Here is a 17,400-nt window from a genome sequence, read left to right as displayed (position 1 = left end):
CTTAATGATTCTATGATTCTATGATTCGGCCTGAAAATTCTTTCTGTAATTAAGATTTAATAGAACACAAACGCCAAAATGACAATCTAAATCTGGCAAATAGAATACTGTTTTCTAATGCATAAATGTTTTAATATCAAAATAATTTAAAGTGAAATTTAAGAAATGCAGGGATAAATTTTGCAGAACCATTTTGCATGGCAGGACTTGAGTGAGTCAAATAAAGACTACTTTTCCTTATCAGCTCTTACCTGAACCTCTTTTAGTTCATCTTCAATTTTTCTTTTTCTTTCTTCTATTTCTGCAGCCTCTTCTGCTATCCGATGTTTTATCTTTTCCATTTCTGTTTTTTGCTCACTGGCACTCTGTAAAAAAAAGAATACCTTTTGTTTTCAAATTTACACAGATTTTATTCCTTTAGGTCTCTTATTTCTTTTAGTCTTGATTATAATATAATTTGCACAATAGCAATTACAATAAAATATTTGAGACTATTTGATACTAGACAGTTTGATTCAAAAAATACATAAGTATTGGGCTTAAGCTTATATTTATGTAACTAAATTATATGAAATAAGCATCTTTTGCTTTTACTGTGTCTCCTTCCCTTTCTTTACCACAGACAAGATCTGTACCTCTATTTTTGAGGCTCATTATGACCTTTTTTCTCCTTGCCTCTGATTTTCCATTCCTTATAAAGATGTCAGTTCTCCTCTAAAAGGATAAGAGTGACAGCCTCTGTAACATTCTTACTACATTTGAAAGTAATACCTTCCTGCCATTGTCTTTGTAGCTGCTCACATTTCTATTTCTTTCATGACACCACTAAAACTCTCCTTTCCTATAATGTTCATAAAAGCAGCAGTTATGTTGGAACTACAGCCTATTAGCCTAAAAATACTAATACACTATTTACTTGTAAATTTGCACCCATCTGTCTGTAAGGATACCTGTCTTATGTCCTACACGTATATTGTAAGCTGTTGGGGTTTATATCCTTTTTTTTTTCTCCTGGATTGTACTGTGCCTACCATAGAGCAGACAGTAGCTATTAGCCATCTCCAGGACTCCTAAGCACTTCAGTTCAACAATAAATACCTAATATATAAAACTACAATAAAAAGGACCTTACATATCCCGAAGGTAACAAAAAAAAAAAAAAAAAAAAGGGACTACCAATACCAGTTACAAAACAAATAACTGAGTATAAATCCATACAATAAGAGACAAATATTCTAGGTTCAGTTCACCTAAAAGATACAAGACAACAAAGCCCAGAGTTTACGTTTTTATGTTTTCCAGTATATAACACATTATTATAACTAGCAATTGTCAAGCTGAGTTGAACTTGTGGCAGAAAGTAATAGATGTATATAAGCAGAGAAAACCTTGAGATTAATAATAATCTTTCTGAGCACTTAGCCCAAGCTGTAGACCAGCATGTCATTGAAGATTACATTCAAATCTATAAAACATTAACTACGTAAAACCAGCTTAGACATTTCATGCAAATGTACATGTACCGAATGATAGCTCTGAATAAGAAAACCTTAAAATTCAGTTGTAGGTCAAAAGCCTTGCTCTGAAAGAAGATTAAAAGAGTCTATATGTATTAGAGCCCCCTCTCTTACATAAACTAGAACATTTGAAGTGACATTAAAATGTTAGAGGGCACCTATAGTTTATGCTAATCTAAATAATCAGAATTCCACTGTAAATTTTCTGATGTCAGTGGACCCATCATGTTTCATTGCTTTTGGCCTATTCTTTGATTTTTTCCTACAATGTAATATGTGCTACCCACACAGCCCCTAACTCTACTGGACAACAGCAGAAACAGCTTTAAAACAGAAATCAGGAAAAATGGCGTAATAAATTCTTTGAGGCCAGCAGTGAACGTACCAAGCCAATCATCATTATTCAAATTCATGTACAGTAGGCAGATAGAGGCTAAAAGTATTAAAAATTGCCAACAGAAGTAGACTTATAAAAATGGGAAGTAATGCACCTTTAAAGCACTGTGAACCAAAGGGTTTGAAAGAGCAGGCATCTACTTTACTACATCCAGAGAATGTCTTTGTCATTGAGCTTCTATATTTAAGTTTGCTTCAGATCAATCAGTGCAGTGACAGCAGATTCATTATGGCTTATCCTACATTTATGATTTCTGGAAGTATCAATGTAGAGATCTGTTTTCTGCACCATTATTTTACTTAACTGAGAAAACACTACTAAAGAAAATTACCTCCTCAAAAAACAGAAGGTCTACCTCTGAGCTGAAGAATAAAAATACAAGGAGTGATGAACACAGAAGTATTACTTAACCTTCTTTGAGGGTAAGTTCAGAGGACTGGACCTCATGAAATACATACTTTCTAATAGTCTACAAATTTAATTCCTGGTATTTGTTACTTAAAATAGGGCTACTTATCAGTATTTTGTTGAAAGTTCCTATCTGTAATAAACATTATAAAATGGATCAGTCTGGATTTATGAAGTTCTAGGAAAACTTTCAGACTAAACTACAGCAGTAAATACTACACAGGTGCAAAACTTGCACTGATCTCTTCCTAAGTCAATCAGTCCAAATATGATTTAAATTATATAATCCTCTATCCTGTTGCAAGTTTATTCAAGCTTCAGGGCTCATGCATTCCCTTAGGCAAATTCTTGTAAAAGCATAAGATTTGGTAACCCTTGAAAAGAATACAAAGCACAGGCAGTTATGGAGACCAAAAATAGAAAAACCTCTCTTTTTTTTTTTTTACTTTTGATGTGATCATATACAACACCTGCATAGATACTGTAATTTCTTGAAGGGCAGCATCAGCCTCATCCTGCTTCATTTTGAGTAAAATACTTTGTTCTCCAGCTTTTCTGTTCAGTTGATCTACCAGGGCTTTAGCTTCATTCAGCTTTGAAACACCTGCCTACAAAAGTTTATAAGAAGCAGTTCTTTAGCAATGAATTTTAAACAGATTTAAATGAAGGTTGGGTACAAATAGCATGCATAAACTAAGAGTGATGTAGACTAATATTCTTTATTTTTTAATTTATGTCCCACATTTTCTCGATATTATTTACATTTTCTTAGTATTATTTAACCCAAAAATGACACTTGACACTTCTAGATGTCTCACTGTAAGATCTATTACTACATCAAAAAGCTGAAAATGAAATTCTCAAAATAACAAACTTTTAGTGGAACAGCAACTAGTACATAATCTTTTTCTCATTAATTCGATAGCATTTCAGTTAACTGAAACATGTCGGTTTCAGCTGAAACCAGGACATGACTCCATGTAACTATATGTCCTCTAAAAGCAAATCCACAAAAATTAAACAAATTGAAACAAACTAGATTATCCTATTTCTACATATTTGTACATTCTCTAAAGAACATAGATGCACATAAAACAAATCCTCAATCATGCTTAAGATTAATTATTTTCTTTAGTCACACTTTCTAAATTATTTACTCCATGGTAATCAGATAATAGAATTATTTCAGGATATATTTGAAAAAAAATATTTCCTGGAAGATGTTTTGATTTAGGATACACATCTCTAATTTTCATGTAAATCATTACTTTTATTTAACCAGAGCATTTAACAAGTAAATGAGTGTTTGTCACAAACAAACCATAGCTACTTTCTAAATAAATAAAAAAGCAATTTCTACCATTACAAATGTAAATCTTCTTAAATTGCCTACTACAGTGACGGAAAAATATTGGCAGGCAGAATAAAAACAGTGTAGAATACAAGGCAAGGAAGTAATTTGGTTTTGACAGATGCTTTAAGAAGAAATACAGCTTTGCAAGTGTGGTTTCAGAAGAGTAGCAAGGGTCATTGGGAAAAGGAGCTGAAAGGGAAGGGAGAAGGGTAAAGAGAAAAGTTACGTGTCCTAAAGGATCATACAGATCTTTCCAGAAATATACTGGGGGTGGAGGAGGGAAGGAAGTATCACTGGAAAGATAACAAATGGGTTTCAAAAATAAGCATGTTATGCATACAGAACAGGAGTAAAGCGACATCTGTGAGATGAACTTCATTTGGTCTAGAACTGTGTAAAGGTTTGATGTGTGGAAAAGCAATTTGAAATCAATTCCAAAACACAAAATGAGAGAAAATCACAACAAAGGGAACCTTGGCCAAAGCTACACAAGAGCACCATGAGGTTAAAGATAACAGCTTGTTGAACTAGAAGGATGCAAGAATCACACAAAGCAGGAAGTTGCTGCAGAGAATAAAGAAAGAGATGGAATATGCAGCTACATAGGGAAAATTTATACAAGCAGAGGCAGGACTTAAATTGATGGAAAGATGACGAGTTGTTTGCAACACAATTCCAATACGTATGGGTGAAAAAATTTAAAGCGCTTTCAAGTACTTTTTACTCTTCCAAGAAAACATACCCAGTCTGATACATCCTTGAGGAAAAACAAGAAAACACTCTTCACTCTTTGAGGCGTTTGAACAGAGATGTGCATTAAGATTCATACTATTCCTCTCCTGAAACCACAGCATGAGCATATGCCAACAGAGGACACCCCACACAACCAGGTTAGCAGCTACAGCCCATTAATACACAAGGCATTTCCAAACATGAGAGTATTTTGAAAATGTTAAAAATGTTTTAAATACATACCTGCAAGTGATTCTGCCTTTTTATCAGCTGTCTTCTTTTACTGTTATTGATGGTATTGTATATATGAAGGAATGTCATATATCTGCTGGGTGTTGCTCCATACATTTTACAGGATTCATGGATTGCCAGAAATGACTTGAGAAACTCAGAATCACCTGTACAACATAATTTGTTACACATTTAATAATATACTCATTCTTATCTCACATTAAAATAACTAAGGAAGAGCAACAAAATGTGGTTTTTGAGATATGAATTAAGGGCATTAAAAATATCACAAAGAATACACTTTTTTCAAAGTACTCTCAGGGAAACAACATGTAATTACATTTGAAATACATATTCCTCAGAAAGAAATACACTGAAATTGTTTCAAAGCTGTAAAATATTTCATTGATGTTTGGAAAAGCAGGCAAAATTAACTGCAGATTACTGAGGGTTAACCATAAAAGAAACTTTATTTCCACAGAAATTGAATGTGAAAATACATGGATTTTTTAGAAAGGAGGACCAAGTGTTTTTGTCTTCTCCCTTGTCTCTGATGACAGGTAGACTAAAAAGTTTTTCTGAACATTCCAGGTGCTTCTGTTTGTTGAACAGTGTTTCTCAAAAGAAGCCCAAAGATACTGTAAAATGAATTATATTACCCTACAAAAGAAAAAAATTGCTAAAACATATCTACATACAAATGAATGCCTTTAATAAGTACTAAGGCATAGATTAAGTACCATGACCTAGGATAAAGATGGATGATAGCATGGACACTAAATCCTAAGATTGGCCATCATTCTGATGGGCTGGAATGCCTATTAAAAAGCAATACAAAACAAGAAATCCCAAGTGAACCACTTACCATTTTATACTCTGTTGACTCCATGACTTCTAAGTGTTACTTAGACTATTGGTTTATAAGAAGTGGCTAAAATTAATACCTTGCAAATGAGTGCTGGCACTGGTCTCTCAGATTATGTTTGACACCCTATTTTTAAAATGGTTAAATTTGAAGTTTTATTATAAAAAACAAATTATTCTGGAAAAGGGGCATTACTTACAAGAATTAAAGTTATCTGAGTTAAAGAATTATTAAAGTAAAATGAACAGGTCTAGGACAAGAATAATGAAAACATATAGACTGGAAAGTAGAAAAACCCTCAAAACATCAAATTTTTAGGTTGTGAAATAACATCCACATAGAAGGAAGACACAGAACAAAACAAAACAAGATGCAGTTTAATCAGTTTATAAAATTGAATATACACAGTGACTGCTTGCGACAGAAGAGACTGGGTTTGATAAGCCAAGATGTATGTTCCACACTAATGTTCCCTTCCGCAAAATGCCTGCCATGTGAACAATACTAAAGTCTATGAATATGCTGGCAAAAACATACTCAAAGTACCTATGCTATTATCTATGCCCAATCCAGAACTGAGCAAGTGTTTAATAATAATAGCTAATGGGTCCACCTAAATATTACCTGAATGTTTTTTCTTAAGTTCTTTATGTGCTTTTCCAGTCTTTTCTTGTTCATCTGAATCATACAGAAGCATTTCAGGTATCTAAAAAAATGAACGTGATTTTTTATATGAAAATTACAAAGAATTAAAATTTGAGTTAAAAAAAAAAAAAACCTTTAATCTAGTTTTTCATTTGAAAAAACTGAACATGATAGCTTTATTCAGAATAAGGTATTTACAGAATATTTATAGCATTAAAAAGATCAATTCAGTCTTTTCCTGTAACTGATAACTTCCTGTTGTCTCAAGCAGAGAGCTTTTGCTGGCTGTAAGAAAGAGCAACTAATTCTCAGAGGACTCTTACAATAACACAAATGTTAAAGATGTAAAAAGGTATATAATTCAACATGAAATCAGACAGTCTTAAGTATAATGGTAAAAATAAACAAAGTATATTCAAAAGTTCTGGCATATGACTAAATGATAAGACTCCACTTAAAAAAAAATCCCTACTGAAGTGAAAGTGAAAATACTCTGAAAAACATTTTTTAACTGTGGACAGAGCTGGTCCAAACATTTTTGCGAAAAAGAACTTTCAGTACAACCTGCCATTGAAACTGCGGCACAATGGCAGGTGGAGGAGCCCCAGTAACCCAGGCAGAAATGGACACTCTGTGCTAGCTGCTCCCATGGCTCTCCCAGGAGAGTGACCAACTCCATAGTCCAGCTGTGAAACCCATCATGATGAGTCAATGCGAGAGGCCAGACTACCTTTCAGTAGGGGGTTACTGCATAGGATGCTTGGGACACATTATGGAATGCAGTGGAAGAGCATTTCAGATTGCACAAGACTTAGTATGGTTTGGTGAGGCACCTTCAGGAGTTGGCTGCCAGAGGGACTAGAAGGTCCAGGCCAACTGCCTGAGAGACTGTAGAGTCTGGGAGTCAAATGAGATCCAACTGCATGTGCCTCTGTGTGTGTGTACATGTATGCATATGTGCCTGTGCAGGATGCAATGGGGAGATCCTAGATCCAAGGCCAGCTACCGGATGGACTGGATGTCTAAGCCCAGTTACTGGAAGGATCCACTGTGCATGTGCGCATGCACACGCGCAGTGAGGCAGTTTGTACCACCAGCTGGGGTGCGGCTGCGGCCTTAGGAGCTTGTACATCCAGATGCCAGCAACTGGGGAGACCAGGCGATCCAGAGGCAACTACTGGAGGGGTTGTGTGCCTATGCCCAGCTAGTAGGGGGATCCACATTCTGCACGTGTACATATTTGCCACTAATGGGTTGCGATCACTCAGAGAGGGAAACAGCTTGATGCCAATGGTGTTGTTTGTGTTTGTGCTGAGGGTTTCTGTTTGTGTTGTTCTGTGTGGCCAATCACATGTACATATGCGCTATATATGTGTGTTTGTGTATGTGTCTACTGGGAATACATACTCAGCTTCACCACTGGTTCAAGTTACGCTGTGAAGCTGTGGCAGCCCTGCCCCTATCAGGGTACTGGATTTGGCAACCTCTTAACGTGTAGAGTGATATATATCTTTCTCAAACTTACACTGTGAACATCCTGAAATAAGCAGATTTTGATCCTAAAAAGAACACACTGACTCCGTTCCATCAAGCAAAACACTTAACAAAGATTCAAGAATAACATAAGGTTTACAGTGCTATCTTAGACTTATAGCAGCTCATATACACATAGCATTTTTAAACTATCTTTCAGCCATGCTAGTAACAGGAGATATCATCAGCATAGTTGACATTAACATTTTGCTTGCAGTCTAGTTGTAGTTTGTTCTTAAATGCTGTGGTTTGATCAGAGTCATAGCAGTCAGTATTTTGTTCAAGTCAGCCCACAGAGAGAACAAAACATAATGTTACTGGTAAAATAACAATGTTAATATTACTTAACTGTTCTGTAGATTTTTTTGTCTTTGTAGGACTGCACAAATGGATTAAATAAGCACAGTGACAATTATTCCTTCACAACTTTAAATATATTGATCTTATTCACCAAAACTCAGTTATTTTTGGAGACCCTCATTTAAACAAGTCACAGTTTTTAAGAAATGCAATTTACCTTTTTCATACTGTTTTCTGACCAGGTTTCCATCCACAGAACCTGACATTTCTTGTACAGTGCTGGATTACTTTCACAGTTTATTGTGAAATTTAAATTGGTAGAATCCATGATCAAGACAACATGCAGATTTTGTTGGATCCCTAAGAAAATGCAACATATTACATATTTAGTAGATAACAATCTGACTACATGATGGTAGATTGATTACAAATACAAATAATTCACTGTTCTTCAAACACATATCACAAGGTAATTTCTGAAAAAAGTTACTATTACACCACATCACACTAGGGCAGGAATGTTTATAAACAGAACTTAAATAAATAAATTTAATACAATGGATTCTCATTATGTATATTACAGTGTATTTTTTTAATTTATAAGAACTGACTATTTAAATGGATACCACTCGTTCTCATTCCAATCAATATAGACCAATAGAACTAATTAGAAGTAGTTCCAGGGCCCGTGAGTATGACTGCCAATATCTGTATTCTTTCAGTCACATTCTTCTATTTATTTGTAAACTATTTAATCTTCTTGTTGGTCTAAGGAAGAAACACAAATAATTAAGAAACCTAGCTGTAAACTTGCTTATGACTACTCAGAATCCAAAGTGATTTGTAGGTATAATTGACAAATACAAGAAAACTGTTACTAGATATATAAGCTCAACAAACCAGAAAACGATGGTGACAAAAGCTCTCTTCCTTCTAATTACTTTCAACAGCAGATTTCATAACAGCTTTGTAGAACATTCATGGAACATTCATGGATACAAAATTTCAGATAGAAGAATGAATTTTAAGCTGAGGGTTCTGTGCCCTCAAATATCACACTGTAATCATTATTCCTGCCTGGGTTTTAATAACTAACTGAAAGTTAAAAATGCACACAAAACAAGGACCATGTTAGAAATTATTTGTCCATTATGATAGCACTTTTGTAACCTTGTAATAGATTATAACCTATAATTCTGTTCACATACGGTATGTGAAATAGTTGAAAATCGGTCCTGTAAATCCATCTTGTGAAGCTTGATCCTTCAGAGGAGATAGCAATGGTTCTAATTCTTCTATTTTATATAGCCCAGGAACTTCTCCTATTTGAAGAATGAATTTAAAATGTCAGATCAAATCCACTATAATTCTTTAAATTCCTTTGAAGGCTTCCCTTGAATTCTCTGTACAGAGAATTTGAGTATGGCAGTATTCACCTCCATACTTTCATGAGTATCATCCCATATACTTCATCATTTCTTGCATGACATCATGAAAACAACAAACCAAATTATAGTGATTCTATTTAACTTAGCCTACTTTGTTTATATTACTGAAATATACTTCGAAAACTAATTCAAATCTGTGCAAAGACAGTGATCCAATACTGCATACAAACCAAATCAAACCAGATTTTGTCATACACCAGAAAACAGAAAAATGAAAGAAAGTAGTTATCTAGGTCATCAGACATGAAGGATGGATGGCGAGAATCTGATACTGTAAGGAGACTTGGATTTGCACCTGAGAGACAGGAAAATCTGGTGCTCTTATCAATCAGCTCTTAAACTACTGCAGTTCCAAAAAACATTTAGCTAGTTAGGCTCAGTCCTTCAATGATCTCTCTGATTGAGGAACAAAGCTAGATAACCAAATAAAGTCACTTTTGTTATTTGTTATTATTATTTATCATCTCATTACCTTCAGAAAAGTGGGCTTTGCTGGTGTTCATTTAAGTAAAGGACTCAGTCTATACAATCTAGTAAAACATTGGGGGACGCTTCTCAATTTTGAATTCTATTAGAAAAGGGAAGCGGTAGAGTAGAATACATCATTATTTTGTTGTTACACTATTATAAAGAACTCCTTTGAAATAAGTTACTTAACTTGCAACTTTGAGGAATTGAAAGCACCTGTACTGTAGGGTAGGTTAAAGGATAGCTAAGTGAACTTCAAGTCAGTTTCTCATGTACAAGCACTCTAGCCAAAACAGTGCAGAAAGCTAACTAACACTTCTGGTATGGACATAAAGTTAGAAAACATCACCTATTCTGCCTAATTGAGCTAGCTCTGTGTGGTAATAGTACCATAATCTTTTTGATCTCGTCTCACCTGAAGACAGTAAACTGTTGATCATCTCAAGGAACGTGGAATGAACAAACTGATAGTCTTCAAGCAGCAATACCACCTGCTGTGCTTCAATGCCCGCAAGCTCCATCACCTAGAAGCAGGGAAGACATTTACATCTCAGTATATGGAATATATGTATTGTTCATAAGGGAATGATAATCTTTCCTTGATTATATATTACATACATTTTTTTTCCACATCATCTAAACCGTTACATATTTACAAAATATTACTAGGTGATTCAGTTATATGAGATACCAAATATAAAGAACATTCTTCCTAGATGTACAGCTTGGTAATGAAAAAATAATTAAAACAGACTCTTTCATAGAGTATATTTATGTTCCAGATGTGATTCAATTATAGAGTTGTATCGCTCTTTTGTGTGGGTTTAGCTCTAGAATTTTCTTTAGCATTGCTGAAGGTACTGGGAAACTCCTGATTCAAGGTTTGCATTTGTTTTTAAATAATATGTACACTTTCATCAATCACTAAAATTTTACTTGATTCAGCTACTATCCTATTAACTGGCAGACCATAGCAGAGACAGAATACAAAAATATATACAAATATGAAAATATATACATGAAATAAACCTTTCCAAAATTCACACAAGCTTAGAATTTATGAAGTCCACAACACTCATAAAAACAGCTCTGGCATTCAAAAAAGTAGAGTTTCAGGTAATTACTATAAAGAACAGTATGCATATCTAAACACTGAGAACTTCTAAAAATCTACTTGTTTCATTTAGACTGTTGACATTTTGCTTTTCTTAAAATATCTCTTCACACAACACTTTTGTGTCTTTCAAAATTCCCGTATTCTTTTTTTTTTAATACACACCTACAACACTACAAAATGGAAGACACTGAGTGACTTACATATTGAAGATCATTTTTGAACTGCTTCAGCTCATAGCCTCTGGAAATTTTGGGAGTAATCAGAACAGCTCCGTGCATATGACTAACTAAAGAGGTAACTGTTCGACGACCTACACCACTCCGTCCTGCCAAAAGAAGCGATCCTCCAGGAAAACTTAGCACTCTGTCCACTTTAGACATATAACTGAGGACTTCTTGGAACAGTAAAATCTCTGTCTCTTTTTTGTCTCGCCCATAATGAATAATACCCTATTAAAAAAGAAAAAAAAGAAATGTGTTCACTAATAATAACTAAAAGCAGTAAGATATGAAAGCATCCAACATTTAAAAATTTAGAAAAGAAGGGCTTGAAAGCTTAAGAGACCACATTGGGATTCATTACAAATAAATTATTTACGTGACAGAATTCAGATACCTCACATACCCTTTACCAGTAATGAACAAATCACATTACCCCAGCACCAGGATATCCTAGAAGCCTTTGATATATTGAAATAGAAATCTACCAATGAATTAATTAAAATTAAATAATGGACCAGAACAAAGTCTGAACTGTGTCTCTGACTACAGATTAATTAATATTGCTATAACTTAGAAGAGTGTTTTAGGCAGCTAATTGCTGCATAATTGCAGATTATGGAATTTCCTAGTGAAACACACATAATAACAGATCCTAAAATTAAATTCTGGCCTTGCTATACTTAATAAAACCTCATCTTTGAAGCCCAATGTAATTGCGTAGTCAGAAAAAACCCAAACACACTGATTACTGAGGCTATTGAACTTCTTCATTTCCCATATAGTCTATTGGTCTATTGGCAATTAAGAAGAGGGAGTAGTCTCCTATCTACTAGTTTCCTAGTTTCCATCAAACACTACTAAAAAGGGGAGATGATTTCAAAGCTCTCATCCTGACAATCAGTCCGTCTAGCAGAGTTAACATGTTTGCATTTCGTCATCAAGCTCACTTTTTGTACTTTACTGTTTAAAAGCATGCCAAATCTCCACACAATCCATTTGTGTTTCTTCAAATAAAAATTACATTAGCAAATTACAAATTCAGAAACTAAACATTTAATAAAACACTTTGGTACTCAAACAATACACAAACATATACGCACATCAATGTTTCTCAAAATGTTATTCAGCAAACTGTTGTAAATTACCAGCAAATGTGACTGCTGTCCTTTTGTTAAAATAATCTTGCTACATGATACTTCCTACTGCCTGCCACCTACCATGACAAACTCCCCTCACTAGACCAAATGCAAAAGATGATTCCTCGAACAAGCAGCAGACCCCACCCAAAACCTAGTGCTCGCATGTTACTTCCTCTAAAAAATGTCTAGAATAATTGCTGTGAATCCTTGCTGTGTATATTCTTAATCTTGTCTCACTTTTTGAATAATATCTTTCAGGTCTGTTGAGTTTAGTCTGCCAAGTGGTCTCCCATGTGGTGGTAGTGCCTGTCCTGGTGTGATGAACGCCTCTTGACAAGCTCCCCAAGTTACATAGAAGATATCTGTGAAAATAAAAGAAAACATTCAAAAGTTTAGGTGCTCAGTTCACACGCTATCTGACATGATCAGACTGATTTGATTAGGCAGTTCCTAAACAAACGTTTCAAGTTTGTTAAGTGTTTCCCCTGCCATATTGTCCAGAACATCTGAGCCCCAATCACCTTGAAACACTTTCATCAAAACATTATCAAATACATGGACTTCTTTCATGCCAACAAGTTTGTCACGGAACAAACGACGTGCTTCGTAAGCAACAATTTCCAATACATAGTCTACAGTTTGTATCGATGATCCTACAAAATTTAAGGAGAGATTTAACTTTATATATTTATAATAAATTTTACATTTCTCAAATTTTCCATTTCAAAATACAAGATTGAAAATGAGTAAGTGAAATTACATACCAGCAGGAGAGCATCAGTAAGGAAGAAATAAGAGAAAAAAGTAAACATTATGAAGTGCTTTTTAATAATAACTTTATGGATCATTACAAGATAAAATGAAACATATTCTACTAAAATAAGTTCTCCAGTGTAGTGCCAGCATTCTAAAGAAAATGAATAAGGTGTTGCACACGAAGTAAAAATTGAAAGACAAAATTCCAGGCAATGAAAACAAAAAAAGCCAGGAGACTGTTTTAAAGGGGAAGAGAAAGGCTGATAATAAATACTAAAATAAAAATAAATACCCAAAACAGTCTGTATTATAAAATGCCACTAGAGAATACAAAGCTTCAACATTCTTCACAAAAGTAAGAAAGAAGGTGAGATGAGTAAATGACATGCCATATTGCTCATCACTGAAAAAGCGTGTGCGTATGTCACCTTAAGATACAACAATGGAGTCCTTAAACAGGTGGAGATTACCCATTCATTGACTGTCAGTGTAGCTTTTCTGACCTCATTCAAGCTACATCTATACCATCTGATGATCCCAGGAAATCAATGGAATATGAACATAACATTCTTCTCACTTTTATACTCTCTAAGCAGCCCTCTATGTAACCCTTTAATTAATCTAAGTGCTAAAACACAATAAGGAGTAATTTCTCATGATCTAGTAATAATAGCAATTTCAAAGACAAAAATGGTATTAGGAAGAAACCTATGCTGTCTATTTGGAAAAGCACACAAAACTGAATACCCTTCCAAATTTTACCATTTCCAAAGTTAAGGAAAGAAGAACTTTGAGATTAGACTGTAATTATCAAGCATTCAAAAACTGTGAGAATATTTAGGCTCTTATATAGGTATTTGTAAACTTTTATACAGATGAGAGAGTTTTCTATAATTTCTTTATATTTAAGGGTGGTTATATTCTTCTTTTGTTAAGTAGGTCATAAATGATGTGTATCATTTATAGTTCCACAGTCACCTCACCAGGTTTATACAACCAGGTACAAAAAGAGAAGCATGAGAGGCAAGCCTCTGAGAATCCAGAAGACAAAACATATGCTAAAAAAAGCCCCCAACCCAAAACCCCCAAAAACCAGAAAAAAAAGGTGAAGAGTAGGGGGTACACTTCAAGTTCCCATAGTAGAGAATGCAATCCCAACCTACTAACTTCCCTTAATCTGTAAGTAGCTCCCACACATATTTTAAAACATCATTGAGTGTTTTAAACTTATTTACATGTTATGGAATGAACTGTTAGACATTTTTTTCCCTCTACTGAGTTACAGACAGTTCACATTATAGAAAGAGTACCATAGGTGAATTAGTTCCATGTGAAGTCAACAGTAAGACTGACATCAATAATAATTTAGGCCATTTTAGAACTGTTTTATAAACAAAAAACAAATAAGGGACTTACCACCTGCTAAATCGTATCTGAATAAACCAAGAACCCACTGAGTAAGAATACATGGTGTAAAAAGGTAATGACTGTGATCATCAACTGTGAATTTCGCTCGTACCTAAAAACAGAATGGGGTGGGGAGTGATGTTTTAAAATGTAAAGAACTTGGAAGCGTAGCTTCAGATTTTTCTAAAATACCAGATAAATTAGTTTTCTATTAGGACTATATATTTAAATATTTTATTAATGCATTCTTTAGGGTTTTTCTGAAAGTGCAGAGATGAATTGTTTAAATCTTGTTTTCTGAGCACGAAAGATTTCCTCGTAATTAGAACCTTTCTTCTGTACCATTTTTGATGCAAACAACAACTACATATGTCACTTAGGACTGTTAGGGCAGTATTATTAGACAAAACATACAATTTTTTAAAGCAACATCAAATATAAAATGCAAAGGAAATACAAAAGTGTAATGAAAAACTACCTAAATCAGTAACACTTAGTCACTACAAAAGACTTATAGAAACACTAACTCTTCCCCCAAAGAGGATATTTGAATTTAGAACTCTACCTTTAATTCGAAGAACAACTGCCTTCATCTGTTATTTGGTCCTTGTGTGATGCGATTTAAACTTAGATTTCTTAGAATACATTGATATTATCATATGAAACTCCTGCTAATTGGTGCATGCTAGCCAGTGACTATACCTACATTCCAGTCATAAAGATGGGTTTTGCATCATGGTTCTGTCTAGATGGGGACATGCATATATTCTTGGAACATATAGTAAGTGCTTACATCCCCACAGTATCTACCCCAGTAAGGCTATGTACATGATTAAGAAAAGCAAGTACTTAAGTGCTTTGCTAGGTAGAGGTCCAAAAAATTTTAAGTGGGAGGATAAAAAGAACTTGTGGGCGTAAGCACCTATTTTTAACTGTATAAAATTTTAATAGATAGTCCTTGATGTGTAATAAGGGACTCCACTCTCATATCTCTCTTCTGTAGTCATAATAACATCCATAACATCTGAGCACATAGGAATCTTTAAAGTACACTGCCTCCTCATCAAGTAAGTAGGAAAACGCTATTATCCACCTTTTCTATATCAGGAACTGAAAGTATAGATGGCTTAAGATGCATGCCAAAATCATACAATAAATCTGTGGGAAAGCAAGAGCACTTACCACTTACTCAGTTTCCCTCTAATACCTAGGATTCTCTGCAAATAAGTAGCTTTAAAACTTGTATCAACATTATGAAAAAGATATAAACAGATTTTAATATTGATAAACCTTTTTATTCCCTTGTTACTATCAAAAGCTAATTCTTTAAAAAAAACAAATTGTGAATTCTCCATCTCCTTGAAAAAAGAAATTAGATTTCCATGCCTGTTCATATACTTGAACCATAGATCCTGCTAGCTGATGTATTTTTGGTAAAGAACCCCAAACAGGGTGATTCTTTAGGTTTTTCTGTAGTACAGGTTCCAAGTAGGCACTATAAATAGTTTGCAGTTGGTCTCTTTCTGGATAGCTATAAAGGAAAAAAAAAAGCAATCATTATGGACTATCATTGTTAATTTTTTTTTATTAAAATGATTCAAAGTTACACAATTACTGAGAAATTTCCATGAATAGCATCTCCATCTAGCAGCTAAGTAAAATCACCATTTTATTGCAATAGGCCACCCTCAGAAATTTTCTAAATACATTTGTAAATGTGTTCAAACTTAAAAACAAACAAACTTCTTTTCAATTTCTCTAATTTTGTAACCAAACAGCACTTTAATGTAAAGCTGCAGAAAGCAGTTTACTGAAAGCAAAATCGTCCAACAGGAAACATATTTCAAACACTTCATTATCAACAGGTAGCTACAGATTGCTCCTTAGCTGGTTTCTAGTGCCAAGAGGCACCAAATGGCACCAAATCTGAAGATCCCAAACTGTTAGAAAAGATGAGAGACTAGAACAGACACTTTTTCATAAAGACTACATTCAGCAAGGGCCCTATAAACAGAGGCTGAATCTGAGTTCTGAGGGTCAAACTAATTTCCACATACTTACTCAATTGCACAGAGACGAACAATAGAAGTAAATCTGGACGTAAGTTTATGTCTTCCTAATGTTCCTCCAGCAGACATGGAAGCCACAATTTGGATGTTTTCTAAACCAACCCATTCCAGATTTTCATCGTAAAATCCTTGATATGTAAGAACCTTTAATAATTAAATATTGTATTAAAAGAAAGCCAACAGAGTTTCTTACAATAAAAAAAAAAAAAAAAATTAGTGAGAAGTATACCATTATTACTGTTCTCTTAATTGCCAGAGGTATACTACTGCTCCCAGTTTGGTGTCTGCTGCAAACTCACTGAGGGTACACTCTGCCCCACTGTCCAGATCATTAATGAAGATGTTAAACAGGTACTGGCCTCCAACTAGACTTTGTGCCACTGATCACCACCCTCTGGGCCTGGCCGTTCAGCCACTTTTCAGCCCACCTCACTATCTGCTTATCCAGTCCATACATCAACAGCTTTTCTGTGAGGATCTTTTGGGAGACAATGTCAACAGCCTTTGTGGAGTCCAGGTAGACTATATCATAGAGTAGAATCATAGAATCATTTAGGTTGGAAAAGACCTTTAAGATCATCGAATCCAACTATAAACCTAACACTGACAACTCCATTCCTAAACCATGTCCCTAAGCACCACATCTACACATCTTTTAAATACCTCCGAGGATGGTGACTTAACCGCTTCCCTGGGCAGCCTGTTCCAATGCGTGACAACCCTTTTGGTGGAGAAATTTTTCCTAATATCCAGTCTAAACCTTCTCTGGTGCAACTAGAGGCTGTTTCCTATC

The 17,400-nt window shown here is 34.6% G+C and overlaps 1 protein-coding gene across 1 annotated transcript in view; it reads right to left on the bottom strand.

Annotated features, from left to right (window-relative positions):
• Nucleotides 1-251: 251 nt before the first annotated feature.
• Nucleotides 252-17,400, bottom strand: part of LOC104080253 (cytoplasmic dynein 2 heavy chain 1-like) — a gene marked incomplete at both ends in the record, with an annotated part of 30,721 nt that continues 13,572 nt past the window's right edge. The window contains 13 exons of the mRNA XM_009582582.1: nt 252-365; nt 2,793-2,930; nt 4,652-4,806; nt 6,129-6,210; nt 8,200-8,342; nt 9,191-9,304; nt 10,314-10,422; nt 11,216-11,464; nt 12,613-12,740; nt 12,864-13,028; nt 14,548-14,650; nt 15,925-16,069; nt 16,600-16,751. Coding sequence (XP_009580877.1) covers nt 252-365; nt 2,793-2,930; nt 4,652-4,806; nt 6,129-6,210; nt 8,200-8,342; nt 9,191-9,304; nt 10,314-10,422; nt 11,216-11,464; nt 12,613-12,740; nt 12,864-13,028; nt 14,548-14,650; nt 15,925-16,069; nt 16,600-16,751 — 1,797 coding nt within the window. The remainder of the gene's footprint in view (nt 366-2,792; nt 2,931-4,651; nt 4,807-6,128; nt 6,211-8,199; nt 8,343-9,190; nt 9,305-10,313; nt 10,423-11,215; nt 11,465-12,612; nt 12,741-12,863; nt 13,029-14,547; nt 14,651-15,924; nt 16,070-16,599; nt 16,752-17,400) is intronic.

The sequence above is a fragment of the Fulmarus glacialis genome, unplaced genomic scaffold (assembly GCF_000690835.1).
Source record: "Fulmarus glacialis isolate BGI_N327 unplaced genomic scaffold, ASM69083v1 scaffold8540, whole genome shotgun sequence".
NCBI classification, from domain to species: Eukaryota; Metazoa; Chordata; class Aves; order Procellariiformes; family Procellariidae; genus Fulmarus; species Fulmarus glacialis.
This window is presented reverse-complemented; position numbering and strand designations above follow the sequence as displayed.